This window comes from Mustelus asterias, chromosome 5 (genome assembly GCF_964213995.1).
Source record: "Mustelus asterias chromosome 5, sMusAst1.hap1.1, whole genome shotgun sequence".
In the NCBI taxonomy this organism is placed as follows: Eukaryota; Metazoa; Chordata; class Chondrichthyes; order Carcharhiniformes; family Triakidae; genus Mustelus; species Mustelus asterias.
In genome coordinates, this window is record NC_135805.1 from 5,489,636 (window position 1) to 5,511,650 (window position 22,015).

Sequence of the window (22,015 nt, forward strand, 5' to 3'; positions counted from 1 at the left end):
TAATGTGGCGACCAGAACTGCACTCAGTACTCTAGCTGTGATCTTACCAAAGTTTTGTACAACTCCATCATGACCTCTCTGCTTTTGTAATCTATACCCCGATTGATAAAGGTGAGTGTGCCACCTGCCTTTTTCATCCCCCTATTTACCTGCCTTTCCACCTTCAGAGATCTGTGGACAAACCCGCCAAGGTCCCTTTGTTCTACGGAACTTCCCAGTGTCAGACCTTTCATAGTAACATCCCTGTCAAATTACTCTTCCAAAGTGCATCACCTCACACTTTTCAGGGTTAAATTCCATCTGCCACTTATCCGCCCATTTGACCATTCCGTCTATATCTTCCTGTAACCCAAGACACTCAACCTCACTGTTAACCACCCAGCCAATGTTGAATCGCTGCAGTCATTTTGCTATGGGTTGACCCGCAATGCCATTAGGGAGGGAATTCCAGAATTTGAACCCAGGGACTGTGAAGAAACAGCGATATATTTCCAAGTAAGTGGCTTGAACAAAGAACAAGAACAAAGAACAATACAGCACAGGAACAGGCCCTTCGGCCCTCCAAGCCCGCGCCGCTTCCTGGTCCAAACTAGACCATTCTTTTGTATCCCTCCGTTCCCACTCCGTTCATGTGGCTATCTAGATAAGTCTTAAACGTTCCCAGTGCGTCCGCCTCCACCACCTTGCCCGGCAGCGCATTCCAGGCCCCCACCACCCTCTGTGTAAAATACGTCCTTCTGATATCCGTGTTAAACCTTCCCCCCCTCACCTTGAACCTATGACCCCTCGTGAACGTCACCACCGACCTGGGAAAAAGCTTCCCACCGTTCACCCTATCTATGCCTTCCATAATTTTATACACCTCTATTAGAACACCCCTCATCCTCCGTCTTTCCAGTGAGAACAACCCCAGTTTACCCAATCTCTCCTCATAACTAAGTCCTTCCATATCAGGCAACATCCTGGTAAACCTCCTCTGCACTCTCTCTGAAGCCTCCACGTCCTTCTGGTAGTGTGGTGACCAGAACTGGGCGCAGTATTCCAAATGCGGCCGAACCAACGTTCTATACAACCGCAACATCAGACCCCAACTTTTATACTCTATGCCCCGTCCTATAAAGGCAAGCATGCCATATGCCTTATTCACTACCTTCTCCACCTGTGACGTCACCTTCAAGGATCTGTGGACTTGCACACCCAGGTCCCTCTGCGTATCTACACCCTTTATGGTACTGCCATTTATCGTATAGCTCCCCCCTACGTTAGTTCTACCAAAATGCATCACTTCGCATTTATCTGGATTGAACTCCATCTGCCATTTCTTCGCCCAAATGTCCAGTCTATCTATATCCTTCTGTAGCCTCTGACAATGTTCCTCACTATCTGCAAGTCCAGCCATTTTCGTGTCGTCCGCAAACTTACTGATCACCCCAGTTACACCTTCTTCCAGATCGTTTATATAAATCACAAACAGCAGAGGTCCCAATACAGAGCCCTGCGGAACACCACTAGTCACAGGCATCCAGCCGGAAAAGGACCCTTCCACTACCACCCTCTGTCTTCTGTGACCAAGTTCTCCACCTATCTAGCCACCTCCCCCTTTATCCCATGAGATCCAACCTTTTGCACCAACCTACCATGAGGGACTTTGTCAAACGCTTTACTAAAGTCCATATAGACGACATCCACGGCCCTTCCCTCGTCAACCATTCTAGTCACTTCTTCAAAAAACTCCACCAGGTTAGTGAGGCATGACCTCCCTCTCACAAAACCATGCTGACTATCATTAATGAGTTTATTCCTTTCTAAATGCGCATACATCCTATCTCTAAGAATCCTCTCCAACAACTTCCCTACCATGGACGTCAAGCTCACCGGCCTATAATTGCCCGGGTTATCCTTCCTACCCTTCTTAAATAACAGGACCACATTAGCTATCCTCCAATCCTCTGGGACCTCACCTGTGTCCAGTGACGAGACAAAGATTTGCATCAGAGGCCCAGCGATTTCATCTCTCGTCTCCCTGAGCAGCCTTGGATAGATTCCATCAGTAGTCATGATGTGGAGATGCCGGCGTTGGACTGGGGTAAACACAGTAAGAAGTTTAACAACACCAGGTTAAAGTCCAACAGGTTTATTTGGTAGCAAAAGCCACACAAGCTTTCGAGGCTCTGAGCCCCTTCTTCAGGTGAGTGGGAATTCTGTTCACAAACAGAACTTATAAGACACAGACTCAATTTACATGAATAATGGTTGGAATGCGAATACTTCGCATTCCAACCATTATTCATGTAAATTGAGTCTGTGTCTTATAAGTTCTGTTTGTGAACAGAATTCCCACTCACCTGAAGAAGGGGCTCAGAGCCTCGAAAGCTTGTGTGGCTTTTGCTACCAAATAAACCTGTTGGACTTTAACCTGGTGTTGTTAAACTTCTTACTAGATTCCATCAGGCCCGGGGGATTTGTCAGTCTTTATATTCTCTAACAAACCTAACACTTCCTCTTTTGTAATGGAGATTTTCTCTAACGGGCTCAACACTCCCCTCCGAGACACTCCCAGTCAACACATCCCTCTCCTTTGTGAATACCGACGCAAAGTATTCATTTAGGATCTCCCCTACTTCTTTGGAAGGGGAACTTGCCGGTAGTATTGTTCCCATGTATCTGCTGCCCTTGTCCTTCGAGATGGAGGTTGTTATTGTTTGGAAGGTGCGGTCTAAGGATCTTTAGTGAATTGTTGCAGTGCATCTTGGAGATAGCACACACTGCTGCTCATGAGCGTTGGTAGTGGAGGGAGTGGGTGTTTGTAGATGTGGTGCCAATCAAGCATGCTGCTTTGTCCAGAATGGTGTCAACCTTCTTGAGTGTTGTTGGAGCTGCACCCATCCAGGCAAGTGGGGAATATTCCATCACACTCCTGACTTGTGCCTTGTAGGTGGATAGGATTTGGGGAGTCAGTTGATGAGTTACTCGCCACAGTATTCCTAGCCTCGGACCAGCTGTTGTAGCCACTGTGTTTATGTGGCGAGTGCAGTTGAGTTTCTGGTCAATGGCAACCCCAAGGATGTTGACAGTGGGGGATTCATTGCCACCATTGAATGTCAAGGGGCGATGGTTAGAGTGTCTCTTATTGGTGATGGTCATTGCCTGGCATTTGTGTGGCGCGAATGTTATTTGCCACTTGTCAGCCCAAGCCTGGATATTGTCCAGATCTTGTTGCATTTGAACATGGACTGCTTCAGCGTCTGAGGAATTGTGAATAGTGCTGAACATTATGCAATAATTGGCAAACATCCCCACTTCTGAACTGATAAGAACATAAGAAATAGGAGCAGGAGTAGGCCACCTAGCCCCTCGAGCCTGCCCCGCCATTCAAGAAGATCATGGCTGATCTGAAGTGGATCAGTTCCACTTACCTGCCTGATCCCTATAGCCCCTAATTCCCTTACCGATCAGGAATCCATCTATCCGTGATTTAAACATATTCAACGAGGTAGCCTCCACCACTTCAGTGGGCAGAGAATTCCAGAGATTCACCACCCTCTGAGAGAAGAAGTTCCTCCTCAACTCTGTCCTAAACTGACCCCCCTTTATTTTGAGGCTGTGCCCTCTAGTTCTAGCTTCCTTTCTAAGTGGAAAGAATCACTCCACCTCTACCCTATCCAGCCCCTTCATTATCTTATAGGTCTCTATAAGATCCCCCCTCAGCCTTCTAAATTCCAACATGTACAAACCCAGTCTGCTCAGTCTCTCCTCATAATCAACACCCCTCATCTCTGGTATCAACCTGGTGAACCTTCTCTGCACTCCCTCCAAGGCCAATATATCCTTCCACAAATATGTCAGAGGGAAGGTCATTCATGAGGCAGCTGAAGATTGTTGGGCCTGAAACACAACCCTGAGGGACTCCTGCAGAGATGTCCTGGAGCTGAAATGACTGATTCTCCACAACCATCTTCCTATTTGCCAGTGTTATAAAGAGGAGCTTGATCCCCTCTCTGAGAGCTAACACTTAACCACTCAAAGAGGAATACCTCACCCTACAATCTGTTCAAAGTCTGTGAGAAATAGTACGATCTGCTCTTCAGCAACTTTTAGTGGTTAAATCAAAATAACTCCCTGAAACTCTCTCTAAAATCAGCAAGTAACATAGAACATAGAACAGTACAGCACAGAACAGGCCCTTCGGCCCACGATGTTGTGCTGAGCTTTATCCGAAACCAAGATCAAGCTATCCCACTCCCTATCATCCTGGTGTGCTCCATGTGCCTATCCAATAACCGCTTAAATGTTCCTAAAGTGTCTGACTCCACTATACTGCAGGCAGTCCATTCCACACCCCAACCACTCTCTGCGTAAAGAATCTACCTCTGATATCCTTCCTATATCTCCCACCATGAACCCTATAGTTATGCCCCCTTGTAATAGCTCCATCCACCCGTGGAAATAGTCTTTGAACGTTCACTCTATCTATCCCCTTCATCATTTTATAAACCTCTATTAAGTCTCCCCTCAGCCTCCTCCGCTCCAGAGAGAACAGCCCTAGCTCCCTCAACCTTTCCTCATAAGACCTACCCTCCAAACCAGGCAGCATCCTGGTAAATCTCCTCTGCACTCTTTCCAGCGCTTCCACATCCTTCTTATAGTGAGGTGACCAGAACTGCACACAATATTCCAAATGTGGTCTCACCAAGGTCCTGTACAGTTGCAGCATAACCCCACGGCTCTTAAACTCCAACCCCCTCTTAATAAAAGCTAACACACTATAGGCCTTCTTCACAGCTCTATCCACTTGAGTGGCAACCTTCAGAGATCTGTGGATATGGACCCCAAGATCTCTCTGTTCCTCCACAGTCTTCAGAACCCTACCTTTGACCCTGTAATCCACATTTCAATTTAAAGTAACACTTTATTTATCTAACTAACAGTGAACAGGTTAACTAAACTATTAACAAACCCAATCAAACACCATTCTAATAGAATGCTGTTTAGATAAATACAATTCCCACTTATTAACAAAAAATAGAATGTTTTCGTCACTCTCAAAATACCACCAGGTTTTAGCTTCTGGAATCTTCTGTCTTCTTTCTTCTGTCTGGAATCTCTGTTTTATTGTGGTACCTTTTCTATTCAGATGAGGCTTTGAGCAAAAGCTATTAGCTGTGTCAGAGAGCAGCTGCTGTCTGTCTCTCTCCATCTGAGAGCTGTCTCTGAGAGCGCGCGGGAGGTTTAAAAGCAGACCGCACTGTTCAACAGGCAGCGTTGTAGCGGGCAGCGGAGTGAGCAGGGAGCAGAGTGAGAGCTAAAGGGCTTTGGTTCAACGGGCTTCGGCGTAAACAGGCAGAGGCAGGGTAGGTTCTGTTCTTCGTTCTCCCAGTAATTTAAAGAAAGGGGTAATGATGAGTGGGAGGCCAGTTTGTTGCTGTCGGTGTCGGATGTGGGAGTTCATGGAGTCGCCTAGCCTCCCGGAAGTCCATATCTGCGCCAGGTGTGTCGAACTGCAGCTCCTGAGAGACCGCGTTAGGGAACTGGAGCTGCGGCTCGATGACCTTAGTCTAGTCAGGGAAAATGAGAGGTTAATAAAGAGAAGTTACAGGCAGGTCGTCACACCAGGGCCACGAGAGGAAGACACGTGGGTCACGGTTAGGAAGGGTAAAGGTCACGTACCAGGGAGTACCCCGGTGGTTGTCCCCTTTAACAATAAGGGATGGGTGTCAGACAGGAGAGAGGGGAGAGAGCAGTCAGTGATGGGATCCCCTGTGGTTGTCCCCCTCCAAAATAAGTATACCGTTTTGGATACTGTGGTGGGGGGATGACCCTCCAGGGGTAAGCCACGATGACCAGGTCACTGGCACGGAATCGGGCTCTGTGGCTCAGAAGGGAAAGAGGGGGAATATGAGAGCAATAGTAGTGGGGGATGCAACAGTTAGAGGCACAGACAGGCAGTTCTGTGGGCGTGAACGAGACTCCAGGATGGTAGTCTGCCTCCCTGGTGCCGGGGTCCTGGATGTCTCTGAGCGGGTAGGAAGCATCCTAAAAGGGGCGGGTAACCAGACAGACGTCATTGTCCACATTGGTGCAAATGACGTAGGCAGAAAGAGCAGGGAGGTCCTGCAAGAGCAATTCAGGGAGTTGGGTAGTAGGCTAAAAAGCAGGGCCTCTAGGGTAGCGATCTCAGGACTACTCCCAGTGCCACAAGCTAGTGAGGCTAGGAACAGGGAGACTGCACAGCTGAACGCGTGGCTAAAGGACTGGTGCAGGACGGAGGGTTTCAAATTCGTGGATCACTGGGAAGTCTTCAAGAGAGGATGGCACCTGTACAAGAAGGACGGTTACACCTAAACTGGAGGGGCACGAATATCCTAGTTGGGAGTTTTGCTTGTGGTTTGGATGGGTTTAAACTAATGTGGCAGGGGGGTGGGGATCAGAACAATAGGCCAATAAGCACAGAGTCTGGGGACGTGGTTGGGGCTAAGACAAGGCTATCTAAGGGGTCACGAAATGTCCTTGGCAGACAGGATTAAGGAGAATCCCAAGGCATTTTATTCATACGTTAGGAACAAAAGGGTTGTCAGGGAAAAAATTGGACCTCTCAGGGACAAAAGTGGGGAATTATACTTAGAGCCCAAAGTAGTAGGGGAGATCCGAAATGAATACTTTGCGTCGATATTCACAAAGGAGAGGGATGTGTTGACTGGGAGTGTCTCGGAGGGGAGTGTTGACCCGTTAGAGAAAATCTCCATTACAAGGGAGGAAGTGTTAGGTTTTTTAGGGAATATAAAGACTGACAAATCCCCAGGGCCTGATGGAATCTATCCAAGGCTGCTCAGGGAGACGAGAGATGAAATCGCTGGGCCTCTGACGCAAATCTTTGTCTCATCACTGGACACAGGTGAGGTCCCAGAGGATTGGAGGATAGCTAATGTGGTCCTGTTATTTAAGAAGGGTAGGAAGGATAACCCGGGCAATTATAGGTCGGTGAGCTTGACGTCCGTGGTAGGGAAGTTGTTGGAGAGGATTCTTAGAGATAGGATGTATGCGCATTTGGAAAGGAATAAACTCATTAACGATAGTCAGCATGGTTTTGTGAGAGGGAGGTCATGCCTAACTTGGTGGAGTTTTTTGAAGAAGTGACTAGAATGGTTGACGAGGGAAGGATGTCGTCTATATGGACTTTAGTAAAGCGTTTGACAAAGTACCTCATGGTAGGTTGGTGCAAAAGGTTGGATCTCATGGGATAAAGGGGGAGGTGGCTAGATGGGTGGAGAACTTGGTCACAGAAGACAGAGGGTGGTAGTGGAAGGGTCTTTTTCCGGCTGGATGCCTGTGACCAGTGGTGTTCCGCAGGGCTCTGTATTGGGACCTTTGCTGTTTGTGATTTATATAAACGATCTGGAAGAAGGTGTAACTGGGGTGATCAGTAAGTTTGCGGACGACACGAAAATGGCTGGACTTGCAGATAGTGAGGAACATTGTCAGAGACTACAGAAGGATATAGATAGGCTGGAAATTTGGGCAAAGAAATGGCAGACGGAGTTCAATGCTGATAAATGCGAAGTGATGCATTTTGGTAGAACTAATGTCGGGGGAGCTATACGATAAATGGCAGAACCATAAAAGGTGTAGATAAGCAGAGGGACCTGGGTGTGCAAGTCCACAGATCCTTGAAGGTGACGTCACAGGTGGAGAAGGTAGTGAATAAGGCATATGGCATGCTAGCCTTTATAGGACGGGGCATAGAGTATAAAAGTTGGGGTCTGATGTTGCAGTTGTATAGAACGTTGGTTCGGCCGCATTTGGAATACTGCGCCCAGTTCTGGTCGCCACACTACCAGAAGGATGTGGAGGCTTTAGAGGGAGTGCAGAGGAGGTTTACCAGGATGTTGCCTGATATGGAAGGGCTTAGTTATGAGGAGAGATTGGGTAAACTGGGGTTGTTCTCACTGGAAAGACGGAGGATGAGGGGTGACCTAATAGAGGTGTATAAAATTATGAAAGGCATAGGTAGGGTGAATGGTGGGAAGCTTTTCCCCAGATCGGTGGTGACGTTCACGAGGGGTCATAGGTTCAAGGAGAGGGGGGGAGGTTTAACACGGATATCAGAAGGACGTATTTTACACAGAGGGTGGTGGGGGCCTGGAATGCGCTGCCGGGCAAGGTGGTGGAGGCGGACACACTGGGAACGTTTAAGACTTATCTAGATAGCCGCATGAATGGAGTGGGAATGGAGGGATACAATAGAATGGTCTAGTTTGGACCAGGGAGCGGCATGGGCTTGGAGGGCCGAAGGGCCTGTTCATGTGCTGTATTGTTCTTTGTTATTTGTTCTTAAGAGGAAGAGCATTCTGGGGGAGGATGACCTCAGTGGGCCTGAAGGTCTGGAGTGCATCTGCTTCAATGCAAGGAGTGTCACGGGCAAGACAGACGAGCTTAGAGCCTTAATGCTTGCGCGGAACTTGGATGTGGTTGCAGTGACGGAGACTTGGTTAAAAGAAGGACAGGACTGGCAGCTGAATATTCTGGGGTATAAGTGTTTTAGGCGAGACAGAGAAGGGCTAGGAGAGGTGGGGGAGTAGCAATGCTGGTTAGGGAGCATATTACAGCGGTACAGAGGGTGGACAATTTGGAAGGGTCAGGTAACGAGTCACCTGCTCAGAAACAGGAAGGGCGCAGTCAGTATGCTGGGGGTATACTACAGGCCTCCCAACAGCCCACGGGAAGTTGAGGAACGGATATGTAAGGAGATTCTGGACAGGTACAGAAAAAATAGAGTTGTTGTCGTGGGAGACTTTAATTTCCCTTGTGTAGACTGGAAATCGCTTAGGGCTGGGGGCCTGGACTCGGAAGAATTTATAAAATGCGTACAGGAAGGTTCTTTGGAACAATATGTTGACAGTCCAACTAGAGAGGGGGCTATACTGGACCTAGTACTGGGGAATGAGCCCGGTCAGGTCATCAAAGTTTCAGTAGGGGAACATGTAGCAAATAGTGACCACAATTCTGTAAACTTTAGGATAGTAATGGAAAAAGATGAGAGTTGTCCTATGGGTAAGGTGCTGAATTGGGGGAAGGATAACTACAGCCGGATTAGGCAGGATTTGGTGGCTGTTGATTGGGAGAGGCTGTTCGAGGGTAAATCCACATCTGGCATGTGGGAGTCTTTTAAGGAGCAGTTGATAGGACTGCAGGACAGGCATGTGCCTGTAAAGAGGAAGGATAGGAAAGGTAGGATTCGGGAGCCGTGGATAACCAGTGAAATTGTGGGTCTAATCAAAAAGAAAAAAGAGGCATACATGAGGTCCAGGCAGCTAAAAACAGATGGAGCACTGGAGGAATACAGAGAAAGTAGAAAAGAACTCAAACAGGGAGTTGGAAGGGCAAAAAGGGGTCACGAAATGTCCTTGGCAGACAGGATTAAGGAGAATCCTAAGGCATTTTATACATACGTTAGGAACAAGAGGGTTGTTGGGGAAAGAATTGGACCTCTCAGGGACAAAGGAGGGGAATTATGCTTAGAACCAAAGGGAGTAGGAGAGATCTTAAACGAATACTTTGCATCAGTATTCACAAAGGAGATGGACATGTTGACTGGTATTGTCTCAGAGAGATGTGTTGACCCGATAGAAAAAATCTCAATTACAAGGGAGGAAGTGTTAGGTTTTTTAGAAAACATTAAGACAGACAAATCCCCAGGGCCAGATGGCATCTATCCTAGACTCCTCAGGGAGGCGAGAGATGAAATTGCTGGGCCTCTAACAGAAATCTTTGTCTCTTCACTGGACACAGGTGAGGTTCCAAAGGATTGGAGGATAGCAAATGTGGTCCCGTTATTTAAGAAGGGTAGCAAGGATAATCCGGGTAATTATAGGCCGGTGAGCTTGACGTCTGTGGAAATTGTTGGAGAAGATTCTTAGAGATAGGATATATGCGCATTTAGAACTGAATAATCTCATTCGCGATAGACAGCATGGTTTTGTACGAGGGAGGTCATGCCTCACAAATTTGGTTGAGTTTTTTGAGGAGGTGACAAAAACGATTGACGAGGGAAAGGCCATGGATGGCGTCTGTATGGATGGTTTCTATATGGATTTTAGGAAAGCATTTGACAAGGTCCCTCATGGCAGGCTGGTGCAAAAGGTTAAATCTCATGGGATAAAAGGTGAGCTAGCTGGATGGCTGGAGAACTGGCTTAGCCATAGAAGACAGAGGGTAACAGTGGAGGGGTCTTTTTCCGGTTGGAGGTCTGTGATTAGTGGTGTTCCACAGGGCTCTGTACTGGGACCTCTGCTGTTTGTGATATATATAAATGATTTGGAGGAAGATGCAGCTGGTGTGATCAGTAAGTTTGCGGACGACACAAATATTGCTGGAGTTGCGGATAGTGATGAACATTGTCAGAGAATACAGCAGGATATAGATAGGCTGGAACATTGGGCGGAGAAATGGCAGATGGAATTTAATCCAGATAAATGCGAAGTGATGCATTTCGGTAGATGTAATGTAAGGGGGAGCTATACAATAAATGGCAGAACCATCAGGAGTATAGACACACAGAGGGACCTGGGTGTACAAGTATGCTCGGTATTGGTCCTAGCACACCGTCTTTCACTTCTCATTGAAGCAGATTTGATTCCCTGGCTTGATGGTAATGGTAGAGGGGGGGGGATATGCTAGGCCATGAGATGAGATTGTGGTTGAGTACCATTCTGCTACTGCTGATGGCCATAGTGCCTCATGGATGCCAGTTTTGAGTTGCAAGATCTGTGCTAAATCTATCCTATTCAGCATGCTACAATCCAACATGATGGCGGATATCTTCAGTGAGAAGATGAGATTTCATCCCCACACGGACTGTGCATTGAACTCTTCCACCAATATTGCCATGTGACAGGTGGTTTGGTGAGGCCAACTTTATGCAGATTCTTCCCTCTTGTTGGTTCTTTCACCACCTGTCGCAGATCCAGTCCAGGAGCTACGGCCTTCAGGACTTGGCCAGCTTGGTCAGTAGTGGCGCTGCCAAGCCACTCTTGGAGATGGACATTGCAGTTTCCCACTCTGAGTATATTCTGTGCCCTTGCCACCCCCAATACTTCTTCCACTTGATGTTCAACATTGAGGAGGATTGATTCAGCAGTTGAGTGGGAGCGATAGGAGACTTCCTTGTCCATGTTTGACCTGATGCCATGAGACTTCATAGGGTCTGGAATCAATGGTGAGGATTCCCAGGGCCACTACCTTCTGCCTGTACAACATTGTGCCATCATCTCTGTTGGTGGGACAGGGTATATCCAAGGGTGGTGATGGTGGTGTCTGGAACTTTGTCATTAAGGTATGATTTTATGATCATGACTGCGTCATGTTGTTGTTTGGCTCGGATGTGAGACAGCTCTCTCAATTTTGGAACAAGCCCCTAGAGGTTAATAAGGAGACTTTGCATTGGAAACTGATTTGCATGGGTAGCTGTTGTCTCTGGTGCCTAGGTTAATGATGAGTGGCCTGTCTAATTTCATTCCTTTTTGACTTAGTAGTGGTTTGACTTGCTAGGTCATTTCATGGCATTTAAGAGTCAGCCACAATGCTGTGGATCTGGAGTCACATGTAGGCCGGACCTGGTAAAGTTGTCAGATTTCCCTCCTTGAAATACAATGGTGAATCAGATGTGTTTATACAACAATCAGCAATAGTTTCACAGTCACAATTACTGAGAGGAGCTTTTAATTTGTGATTAATTGTTTAATTGAATTTAAATTCCACAAGGCATTATGGGATTTGAACCTGTTTCCCCAGAATAATAGCCTGGGCCTCTTGACATTATCACTACGGCACCACTTCCCCTTGTAAAATGATTAATCAGAGTCAGCATGGATTTATGAAAAGGGAAACATGTTTAACAAATCTAAGCTTTTTCAGGATATATCTAGTACGATGACTGTAATGTATCTGGATTTTCAAAAAGCATACCATAAATTCCCTGCATGGAATTGGATGGATTGCCAAGTCTTTATAATGAACACAAAGTTTTCTTCTGTTCCTACATAGGGGTACTATGCTATAGCCAAGGTATGACGCACAAAAATCTGATTTGTCCGAGGTACTTAAAGATGTAATGTCTCAGATTTCCTCCTTTCACAGTATCCCGTAATTTGTCTGACTGGTGGCTCTCATACTGGATATCTCAAGTGGAACATAAGAATGGGACTGGACAAAGCACACATTATACAGCATTCTATACACGTCAATTAATGCGCTTCATTCGGTAAGTACCTTTGTGACAATAGGATGTGTATATGGGCAACCTTTAATGTTTTTCTAAAACATAGTATCTACATTTTCCAGTTTGGAGGAGCAGGAAAATACCCTGTATGTGGATTATTACAGAGTGGGGAATTTACCCTCGGTACAGGAAGCCAGATCAGCATTGTCCCTACCTGAGATTCATGGCCTGTCATAGCGAGTCAGGTGTCCCACTGAGGCTTGGAGGGAATCCACTTTGCATCTCATGCATGCTCATCAAAGTCCTCATACAGGAATCACCCATCAAATCTTCCGCCCATCAGCGGGAATGTACGCCATACTGGAGCTTGGCATGACCCAAGGGGAGAATTTACCTGGAGACGAAAGAGGCGCACCAGTGGAACAAAAGTGGGGCAGAAGAGAAGTAAGTGGGAGAAGGGAAGAAGGTGGGGAAGGAGGTGTAGTGGGCAGAGGAGACTAAGACGCAGAAGAGAGGAAGGGGAAGGGCAGAGTAGAACAACGGAGGCAGAAGAGAAACAGAGGAGAAGAAGAGGGGAAAAGGAGAAGAAGGGGTAGCAAAGGAGAAGATGGGAGCAGAAGAGGAAGAGGACAGATGGGAAGATGCAGGAAACAGAGAAGGGGGCAGAGGGGAAGAAAGGAGAGCAAAGGGGAAGAAGAACGGTAGAGGGGAAAAGGGAACAGAGTGGAAGAAGGGTGCAAAGGGGAAGAAGGGGCCAGAGGAGAAAAAGGGGGGCAGAAAAGTAGAAGGAGGGGCAGAAGAGTAGAATGGGGGAGAAGAGTAGAAGAGGGGGAGAAGAGTAGAAGGGGGCAGAAGAGTAGAAGGGGGCAGAAGAGTAGAAAGGGGGAGAAGAGTAGAATGGGGGAGAAGAGTAGAATGGGGGAGAAGAGTAGAATGGGGGAGAAGAGTAGAATGGGGCAGAAGAGTAGAATGGGGCAGAAGTGTAGAATGGGGGAGAAGAGTAGAAGGGGGGAGAAGAGTAGAAGGGGGGAGAAGAGTAGAAGGGGGGAGAAGAGTAGAAGGGGGGAGAAGAGTAGAAGGGGGGAGAAGAGTAGAAGGGGGGAGAAGAGTAGAAGGGGGGAGAAGAGTAGAAGGGGGGAGAAGAGTAGAAGGGGGGAGAAGAGTAGAAGGGGGGAGAATAGTAGAAGGGGGGAGAATAGTAGAATGGGGGAGAAGAGTAGAATGGGGGAGAAGAGTAGAAGGGGGGAGAATAGTAGAAGGGGGGAGAATAGTAGAAGGGGGGAGAATAGTAGAAGGGGGGAGAATAGTAGAAGGGGGGAGAATAGTAGAAGGGGGGAGAATAGTAGAAGGGGGGAGAATAGTAGAAGGGGGGAGAATAGTAGAAGGGGGGAGAATAGTAGAAGGGGGGAGAATAGTAGAAGGGGGGAGAATAGTAGAAGGGGGGAGAAGAGTAGAAGGGGGGAGAAGAGTAGAAGGGGGGAGAAGAGTAGAAGGGGGGAGAAGAGTAGAAGGGGGGAGAAGAGTAGAAGGGGGGAGAAGAGTAGAAGGGGGGAGAATAGTAGAAGGGGGGAGAATAGTAGAAGGGGGGAGAATAGTAGAAGGGGGGAGAATAGTAGAAGGGGGGAGAATAGTAGAAGGGGGGAGAATAGTAGAAGGGGGGAGAATAGTAGAAGGGGGGAGAATAGTAGAAGGGGGGAGAATAGTAGAAGGGGGGAGAATAGTAGAAGGGGGGAGAATAGTAGAAGGGGGGAGAATAGTAGAAGGGGGGAGAATAGTAGAAGGGGGGAGAATAGTAGAAGGGGGGAGAATAGTAGAAGGGGGGAGAATAGTAGAAGGGGGGAGAATAGTAGAAGGGGGGAGAATAGTAGAAGGGGGGAGAATAGTAGAAGGGGGGAGAATAGTAGAAGGGGGGAGAATAGTAGAAGGGGGGAGAATAGTAGAAGGGGGGAGAATAGTAGAAGGGGGGAGAATAGTAGAAGGGGGGAGAATAGTAGAAGGGGGGAGAATAGTAGAAGGGGGGAGAATAGTAGAAGGGGGGAGAATAGTAGAAGGGGGGAGAATAGTAGAAGGGGGAGAAGAGTAGAAGGGGGGAGAAGAGTAGAAGGGGGGAGAAGAGTAGAATTGGGGGGAAGAGAGTAGAATGGGGGTGAAGAGTAGAAGGGGGGAGAAGAGTAGAAGGGGGGGAAGAGTAGAAGGGGGAGAAGAGTAGAAGGGGGGAGAAGAGTAGAAGGGGGAGAAGAGTAGAAGGGGGGAGAAGAGTAGAAGGGGGGAGAAGAGTAGGGGGGGAGAGAGTTGAAGGGGGGAGAAGAGTAGAAAGGGGTGGAGAAGAGTAGAAGGGGGGCAGAGGAGAAGGGCTGGGGCTAGGGGAGAGGAGGGGAGTTCACCCGGATGCGTAGAAGACTGGGTCCAGAGTAAAACAAGAGGATGGTGGGCAGCAGGATGAAGACAGAGGGAGGGACGCGAGGTGGGATGTGGTCAGAGGGCTTCAGAGGGAGGTGTTTGTTGAGCCAGCGTTGGGATACTGGGGCAGAACTGGAGGTGCTGGTGATGTGAGGAAATGGTAACCGTGAGAAGGGTATGTGGGATACCTTCGCATTAGAGTCCACATGTGCTGGGTAGAGTTCTGACACAAATCCTCACTCACCTGATGAAGGAGCTTGAGACTCCGAAAGCTCATGCTGCCAAATAAACCTGTTGGACTTTAACCTGGTGTTGTGAGACTACTTACTGTGCTTACCCCAGTCCAACGCCGGCATTTCCACATTACAGAGTTCTGACCCAGGGACTCATTGAGGGGGACATGGATGGTGGTACGGATTACAGGAGTGGGTTGGCATAGGAATGGTGACGGAAGTGGGCTCAGCGGGGATACCAAAGCTGGGGTGATAGGGTCCAGGGTGAACTGAAGGGAGAGTGAAGTTTTTATCGGGATATCATTGGTGATGGGGGTACGTTAGTTCGTGACTCGGGGGGTAAATGGTGGTGGGGACAGTTTGAAATGAAACATGCACTATCTTGAAGCAGAGCCAAATCCAAACCCAGTCCGTTCATGGAGGTGAAGGTTAGCACAACTGGACAACTAAAGGCAAACCCTAACAACAATGTGGAGAACATATGAGAGTTTTCTCATTTGATATTCCTCACTATATGTTGAAGGCCACATGGCAGCAGGTCTGGCCAAGAGGATTCTCACAACAATAAGAGGAAGGTAGTGGCCTTGGATGAGTAATCCAGAGACCCAGGGTGGTGTTCTGGGACTTGGGTTCGAATCCCACCACGTCAATTCAATAAAATTCTGGAATTAAAAGTCTAATGATGAACATGAAAGCATTGTCGTTAAAAACCCAACTGCTTCACTGTTTTGTTCTTTTAATGATCTGGGAGAATGTTAAAGAGACAGGCTGGAATTACAATCTTGAAATATTATACACTTTATTACAAAAGAGTAAACCATACAAGATAAATATCAGCAACGAGCCTCATGCCCTTCTGCCCGTCGGGGACTCTGGCAATGATGGCTGGTCTGGAGCTCGCAAGGTCCTAGCACCATTTGCAATCCCGGTCCTAAGTAAAGTTGAACTTACTTGGATGGAAACTGCCTTTTTACAGAGTAGCAGTGTTGGTGTAAACATTACCAGTAGATGGTCAGCTTGTGATTACAGTGTGATATTCTTCATTTGGTGCCAAATGTGTAACAAACACAGCTGCATCCTTAGGTTCCCACTGCATGAGTATTGCTGAGGTGGCTGGTGAACATGTTAACTCTTTACTCTCTATCCATTCCATCCTTTGATTCGGCAACACAGCCGATCTGTACCCATATAACTTCCTTCGCAGTGATCCGTGTTAACAGTGCATGCACTCTATACCATAATACAAGTAAAAGAATGAACAATTAACAGTTATATTGTAAAAGACACATTTTTGGCTTCCAGCACAGGTATAATGACCTTGATCACCTTCTTTCTTTAGCCGTTGAATAGGGTGATCTGTGCAACAAGTAAATCTCATTCTCTTGAGATTCCGATTCCCTCTTTCCATAATTTGTGATAAATTCCATTAATGTCTGAATAATTAGATTGATGCTCTTTTCTCCCTGATACTCCCCTCACTCGATATCTATCAATCAAAGGAACATCATGCGTAGACTTAAAATCTTCTCCAGCTTTCCATTTATCTGTATCCATCTAATGGATATTCCTCCTTAGGTTTACTTGCTACCAGACCGTTAAATTGTTTCAATCCATATTATTTATCTTTTCACTTTAATTTTACTTTTTCTGACAAGTACTGTGATGTTTAATTCTATCCTAATTGTTTTAAAATCAGTTTCTCTCCGGAGTCTACGTGAATATCTTGATTGTTTCATGGTGCTGTTTGACTCTATTGCCCCATTAACCATTTCACACCAGCTTGTTTGTCAAGTAGTGAGCATGTCTGAGACCTGCTCTTCAGTGTATCATTGCAATTCTAAACCCTTGAATGCGTCCATTTTGAACTGGCTTCCTGCATGTTAGTTACTTCACGTGTAACTCATATATGTAGTATCTCAATATCATGCCAATACTTTCTTGACTCTGGTGATCTTATCAAACATACTTGAAGTCTTTGCTCATCTATCCATGTATGGTCGAGATGCCTCGGGTGGTGGCCAGATTATCAAATTTTGTTCTCTTAAAAAAAACATAGAAAATGACACAAATATCACCAAGAGAAAGCTATCTATTTACTAGCCTCCTTTATAGTTTCAAATTGCTCGAATGTATATCAATGCCAGATTGAATATTGAATTGACCCGATATCCGATTTACTGTTTTTGATTTCCAGTCTCTATTTTGCACCCTCAATTAATTCTATCTAGTTTGATGCACCCCACTAGTTATTATCCTATCCCAGTTATGAGCCCTGGAGAAATTCTGCAGTCCAATTTCTATTTGATTCCAGACATTAACATGTTTTGATTGCTTTATCTTCGATGACATCAGTTTTAAAAGCAGCTTGCTAAATCACAGAGCACATTGCACATCTCAGAATTATCCCAAATTCAAACAATCGTGTTGTTGGCTTCCAAATGTCCATGAATGTCTGCTTCATTCCTGCTTCAAAAGAAACATTGTTCTTATATCCACAGACAGAAACTGTGTGCATATCTTTTTTCCTCTTAGAATCCCTCTTAATGTCATTTTTTTCATCATCATTGTTCTCGTTCTTCATTGAATAGATTCCACCTTGACTTTTGTCCTTGCTATTGGGGGAGCAGTAAACTCTGCCACTGAACCCTTCTGGCATCAGACACTGTCTTCAACCTTCCCATATTTAAGTTTGTTCTAGGTGTGCTCTGTGTGTACAATCACTTCTCCCAGCATTGTGATCAGTTTACTAACTTTGACCACCCACACCTCACAATCCAGCAGTGTAATAATTCCCATTATTATCTGATAGCCGTAAAGCTGGTGCTGTTGCTATAATTGTTCAATAGTGGTGAATATAACCTTGCATTCATAGAATCATAGAATCCCTACAATGCAGAAGGAGGCCATCCGGCCCATCGAATCTGCACCGACCACAATCCCACCCAGGCTCTATCCCCATAACCCCACATATTTACCCTGTTAATCCTCCTGACAATAGGCTCAATTTAGCATGGCCAATCCACCTAACCTGCACATTTTTGAACTGTGGGAGGAAACCGGAGCACCCGGAGGAAACCCACGCAGACACGGGGAGAATGTGCAAAGTCCACACAGACAGTGACCTGAGGCCGGAATTGAACTGGATCTCTGGTGCTGTGAGGCAGCAGTGCTAACCACTGTGCCACCGTGCTGCCCAAAAATTCCCCCGCCCATTCTGTCTTTTGTAACTCCTCACTGGATGCTCTCCCCGCTTTTGCCAGATTTTGATTCAGGCTGACGATTGCTGCTATATTGAAAGTCGATAAATAAGTTCTTGAATGTGTTGAAGCTACTGCAAATCCTGCTGCCTTTCCAGTTACCCGTAAAACAAAAAAAACATAAAAGATCCACCCTGCTTGGGGCAGAATGGGTTAATTAATCCAAACATGTCTGACAATTCAAAATTTTAAAATTTTGTAATTGTTCCTGCAAACAAAACTTTAGCCATGATGAGCTTCAGCTGTTAACAGACAACAGTAGTCCGGAAGTCAGTGTTGAGGGTGGTGAGGTATTGGGGAAGGTGTCAAGGGTGGGTACCGGTAGACAGGAAGGTGGGTTGAAGTGTGTCTACTTCAATGCAAGGAGCATCCGGAACAAGGTAGATGAACTTGGGGCGTGATTTGGAACTTGGGACTACGATGTAATGGTCATTACGGAGACATGGGTAGAACAGGGACAGGAATGGTTGTTGGACGTTCCGGGGTATAGATGTTTCAGTAAGTGTAGGGAAGCTGGTAAAAGAGGTGGAGGAGTAGCATTGTTAATCAAGGATAGTTTAACGGCTGCGGAAAGGCACTTCGAGGGGGATCTGCACACTGAGGTAATATGGGCTGACGTTAGAAATAGGAAAGGAGCGGTCACGTTGTTAGGAGTTTACTATAGGCCCCCAAATAGTAATAGAGATGTGGAGGAAGAAATTGCTAAGCAGATTATGGATAGGTGTGGGGGTCACAGGGTAGTTGTCATGGGGGACTTTAACTTTCCAAATATTGATTGGAACCTTTGTAGGTCGAATAGTTCGGATGGGGCAGTTTTTGTGCAGTGTGTGCAGGAGGGTTTCCTGACACAATATGTGGATAGGCCGACAAGAGGTGGGGCCACATTGGATTTGGTACTGGGAAATGAACCGGGCCTAGTGTTAGATTTGGTTGTGGGAGAGCACTTTGGAGATAGTTACCACAGTTCAGTGTCTTTTGTTATTGCAATGGAGAGGTAATTATGATGCGATTAGGCAAGAATTAGGGGGCATAAGATGGGAACAGAAACTGTCAGGGAAAGGCACTCATGAAAAGTGGAACTTTTTCAAGGAACAAATACGGTATGTTCCTGTCAGGCAGGGAGGAAATGGCCGAGTGAGGGAACCATGGTTCACAAAAGAGGTGGAATGTCTTGTAAAAAGGAAGAGGGAAGCTTATGTAGGGATGAGGAAACAAGGTTCAGACGGCTCGATTGAGGGTTATAAGTTAGCAAGGAATGAGCTGAAAAAGGGGCTTAGGAGAGCTAGGAGGGGACAAAGAACAGTACAGCACAGGAAACAGGCCCTTCGGCCCTCCAAGCCTGTGCCGCTCCTTGGTCCAACTAGACCAATCGTTTGTATCCCTCCATTCCCAGGCTGCTCATGTGACTATCCAGGTAAGTCTTAAACGATGTCAGCGTGCCTGCCTCCACCACCCTACTTGGCAGCGCATTCCAGGCCCCCACCACCCTCTGTGTAAAAAAACGTCCCTCTGATATCCGAGTTATACTTCGCCCCTCTCAGCTTGAGCACGTGACCCCTCGTGATCGTCACCTCCGACATGGGAAAAAGCTTCCCACTGTTCACCCTATCTATACCCTTCATAATCTTGTACACCTCTATTAGATCTCCTCTCATTCTCCGTCTTTCCAAGGAGAACAACCCCAGTCTACCCAATCTCTCCTCATAGCTAAGACCCTCCATACCAGGCAACATCCTGGTAAACCTTCTCTGCACTCTCTCTAACGCCTCCACGTCCTTCTGGTAGTGCGGCGACCAGAACTGGGCGCAGTACTCCAAATGTGGCCTAACCAGCGTTCTATACAGCTGCATCATCAGACTCCAGCTTTTATACTCTATACCCCGTCCTATAAAGGCAAGCATACCATATGCCTTCTTCACCACCTTCTCCACCTGTGTTGCCACCTTCAAGGATTTGTGGACTTGCACACCTAGGTCCCTCTGTGTTTCTATACTCCTGATGACTCTGCCATTTATTGTATAACTCCTCCCTACTTTATTTCTTCCAAAATGCATCACTTCGCATTTATCTGGATTAAACTCCATCTGCTACCTCTCCGCCCAATTTTCCAGCCTATCTATATCCTGCTGTACTGCCCGACAATGCTCTTCGCTATCCGCAAGTCCAGCCATCTTCGTGTCATCCGCAAACTTGCTGATTACACCAGTTACACCTTCTTCCAAATCATTTATATATATCACAAATAGCAGAGGTCCCAGTACAGAGCCCTGTGGAACACCACTGGTCACAGACCTCCAGCCGGAAAAAGACCCTTCGACCACTACCCTCTGTCTCCTATGGCCAAGCCAGTTCTCCACCCATCTAGCCACTTCTCCTTGTATCCCATGAGCCTTAACCTTCTTAACCAACCTGCCATGTGGGACTTTGTCAAATGCCTTACTGAAATCCATATAGACGACATCCACGGCCCTTCCTTCATCAACCGTTTTTGTCACTTCCTCAAAAAACTCCACCAAATTTGTAAAGCACGACCTCCCTCTTACAAAACCATGCTGTCTGTCACTAATGAGATTGTTCCGTTCTAAATGCACATACATCCTGTCTCTAAGAGTCCTCTCCAACAACTTCCCTACCACGGACGTCAAGCTCACCGGCCTATAATTTCCTGGGTTATCCCTGCTACCCTTCTTAAACAACGGGACCACATTCGCTATCCTCCAATCCTCAGGGACCTCACCCGTGTCCAAAGAAGCGACAAAGATTTCCGTCAGAGGCCCAGCAATTTAATCTCTCGTCTCCCTGAGCAGTCGAGGATAGATGCCATCAGGCCCTGGGGCTTTGTCAGTTTTAATGTTCCCTAAAAAACCTAACACTTCCTCTCTTGTAATGGAGATTTTCTCTAACGGGGCATGAGAAGTCCTTGGCGGGTCGGATCAAGGAAAACCCCAAGGCTTTTTACTCTTATGTGAGGAATAAAAGAATGACCAGGGTGAGGTTAGGGCCGGTCAAGGACAGTAGTGGGAACTTGTGTATGGAGTCAGTAGAGATAGGAGAGGTGATGAATGAATACTTTTCTTCAGTGTTCACCAAGGAGAGGGGCCATGTTTTTGAGGAAGAGAAGGTGTTACAGGCAAATAGGCTGGAGGAGGTAGATGTTTGGAGGGAGGATGTACTGGCAGTTTTGAATAAACTGAAGGTCGATAAGTCCCCTGGGCCTGATGAAATATATCCTAGGATTCTTTGGGAGGCAAGGGATGAGATTGCAGAGCCTTTGGCTTTGATCTTTGGGTCCTCACTGTCCACGGGGTTGGTGCCAGAGGACTGGAGAGTGGCGAATGTTGTTCCTCTGTTTAAGAAAGGGAATAGAAATGACCCTGGTAATTATAGGCCGGTTAGTCTTACTTCGGTGGTTGGTAAGTTGATGGAAAAGGTCCTTAGAGATGGGATTTACGACCATTTAGAAAGATGCGGATTAATCCGGGATAGTCAGCTCGGATTCGTGAAGGGCAAGTCGTGCCTCACAAATTTGATAGAATTTTTTGAGAAGGTAACTAAGTGTGTTGATGAAGGTAGGGCAGTTGATGTCATATACATGGATTTTAGTAAGGCATTTGATAAGGTCCCCCATGGTCGGCTTATGATGAAAGTGAGGAGGTGTGGGATAGAGGGAAAGTTGGCCGATTGGATAGGTAACTGGCTATCTGATCGAAGACAGAGGGTGGTGGTGGATGGAAAATTTTCGGATTGGAGGCAGGTTGCTAGCGGAGTGCCGCAGGGATCAGTGCTTGGTCCTCTGCTCTTTGTGATTTTTATTAATGACTTAGAGGAGGGGGCTGAAGGGTGGATCAGTAAATTTGCTGATGACACCAAGATTAGTGGAGTAGTGGATGAGGTGGAGGGCTGTTGTAGGC

At 46.7% G+C, this 22,015-nt stretch overlaps 1 protein-coding gene across 1 annotated transcript in view; it reads left to right on the top strand.

The window, feature by feature from the left end:
* Positions 1-15,443, top strand: part of LOC144493941 (ATP-binding cassette sub-family C member 10-like) — a 101,730-nt gene extending 86,287 nt beyond the window's left edge. Inside the window, exons 12-13 of the mRNA XM_078213517.1 lie at positions 12,133-12,256; positions 15,371-15,443. Of these exons, the coding sequence (XP_078069643.1) occupies positions 12,133-12,256; positions 15,371-15,443 (197 nt within the window). The remainder of the gene's footprint in view (positions 1-12,132; positions 12,257-15,370) is intronic.
* Positions 15,444-22,015: the final 6,572 nt, after the last annotated feature.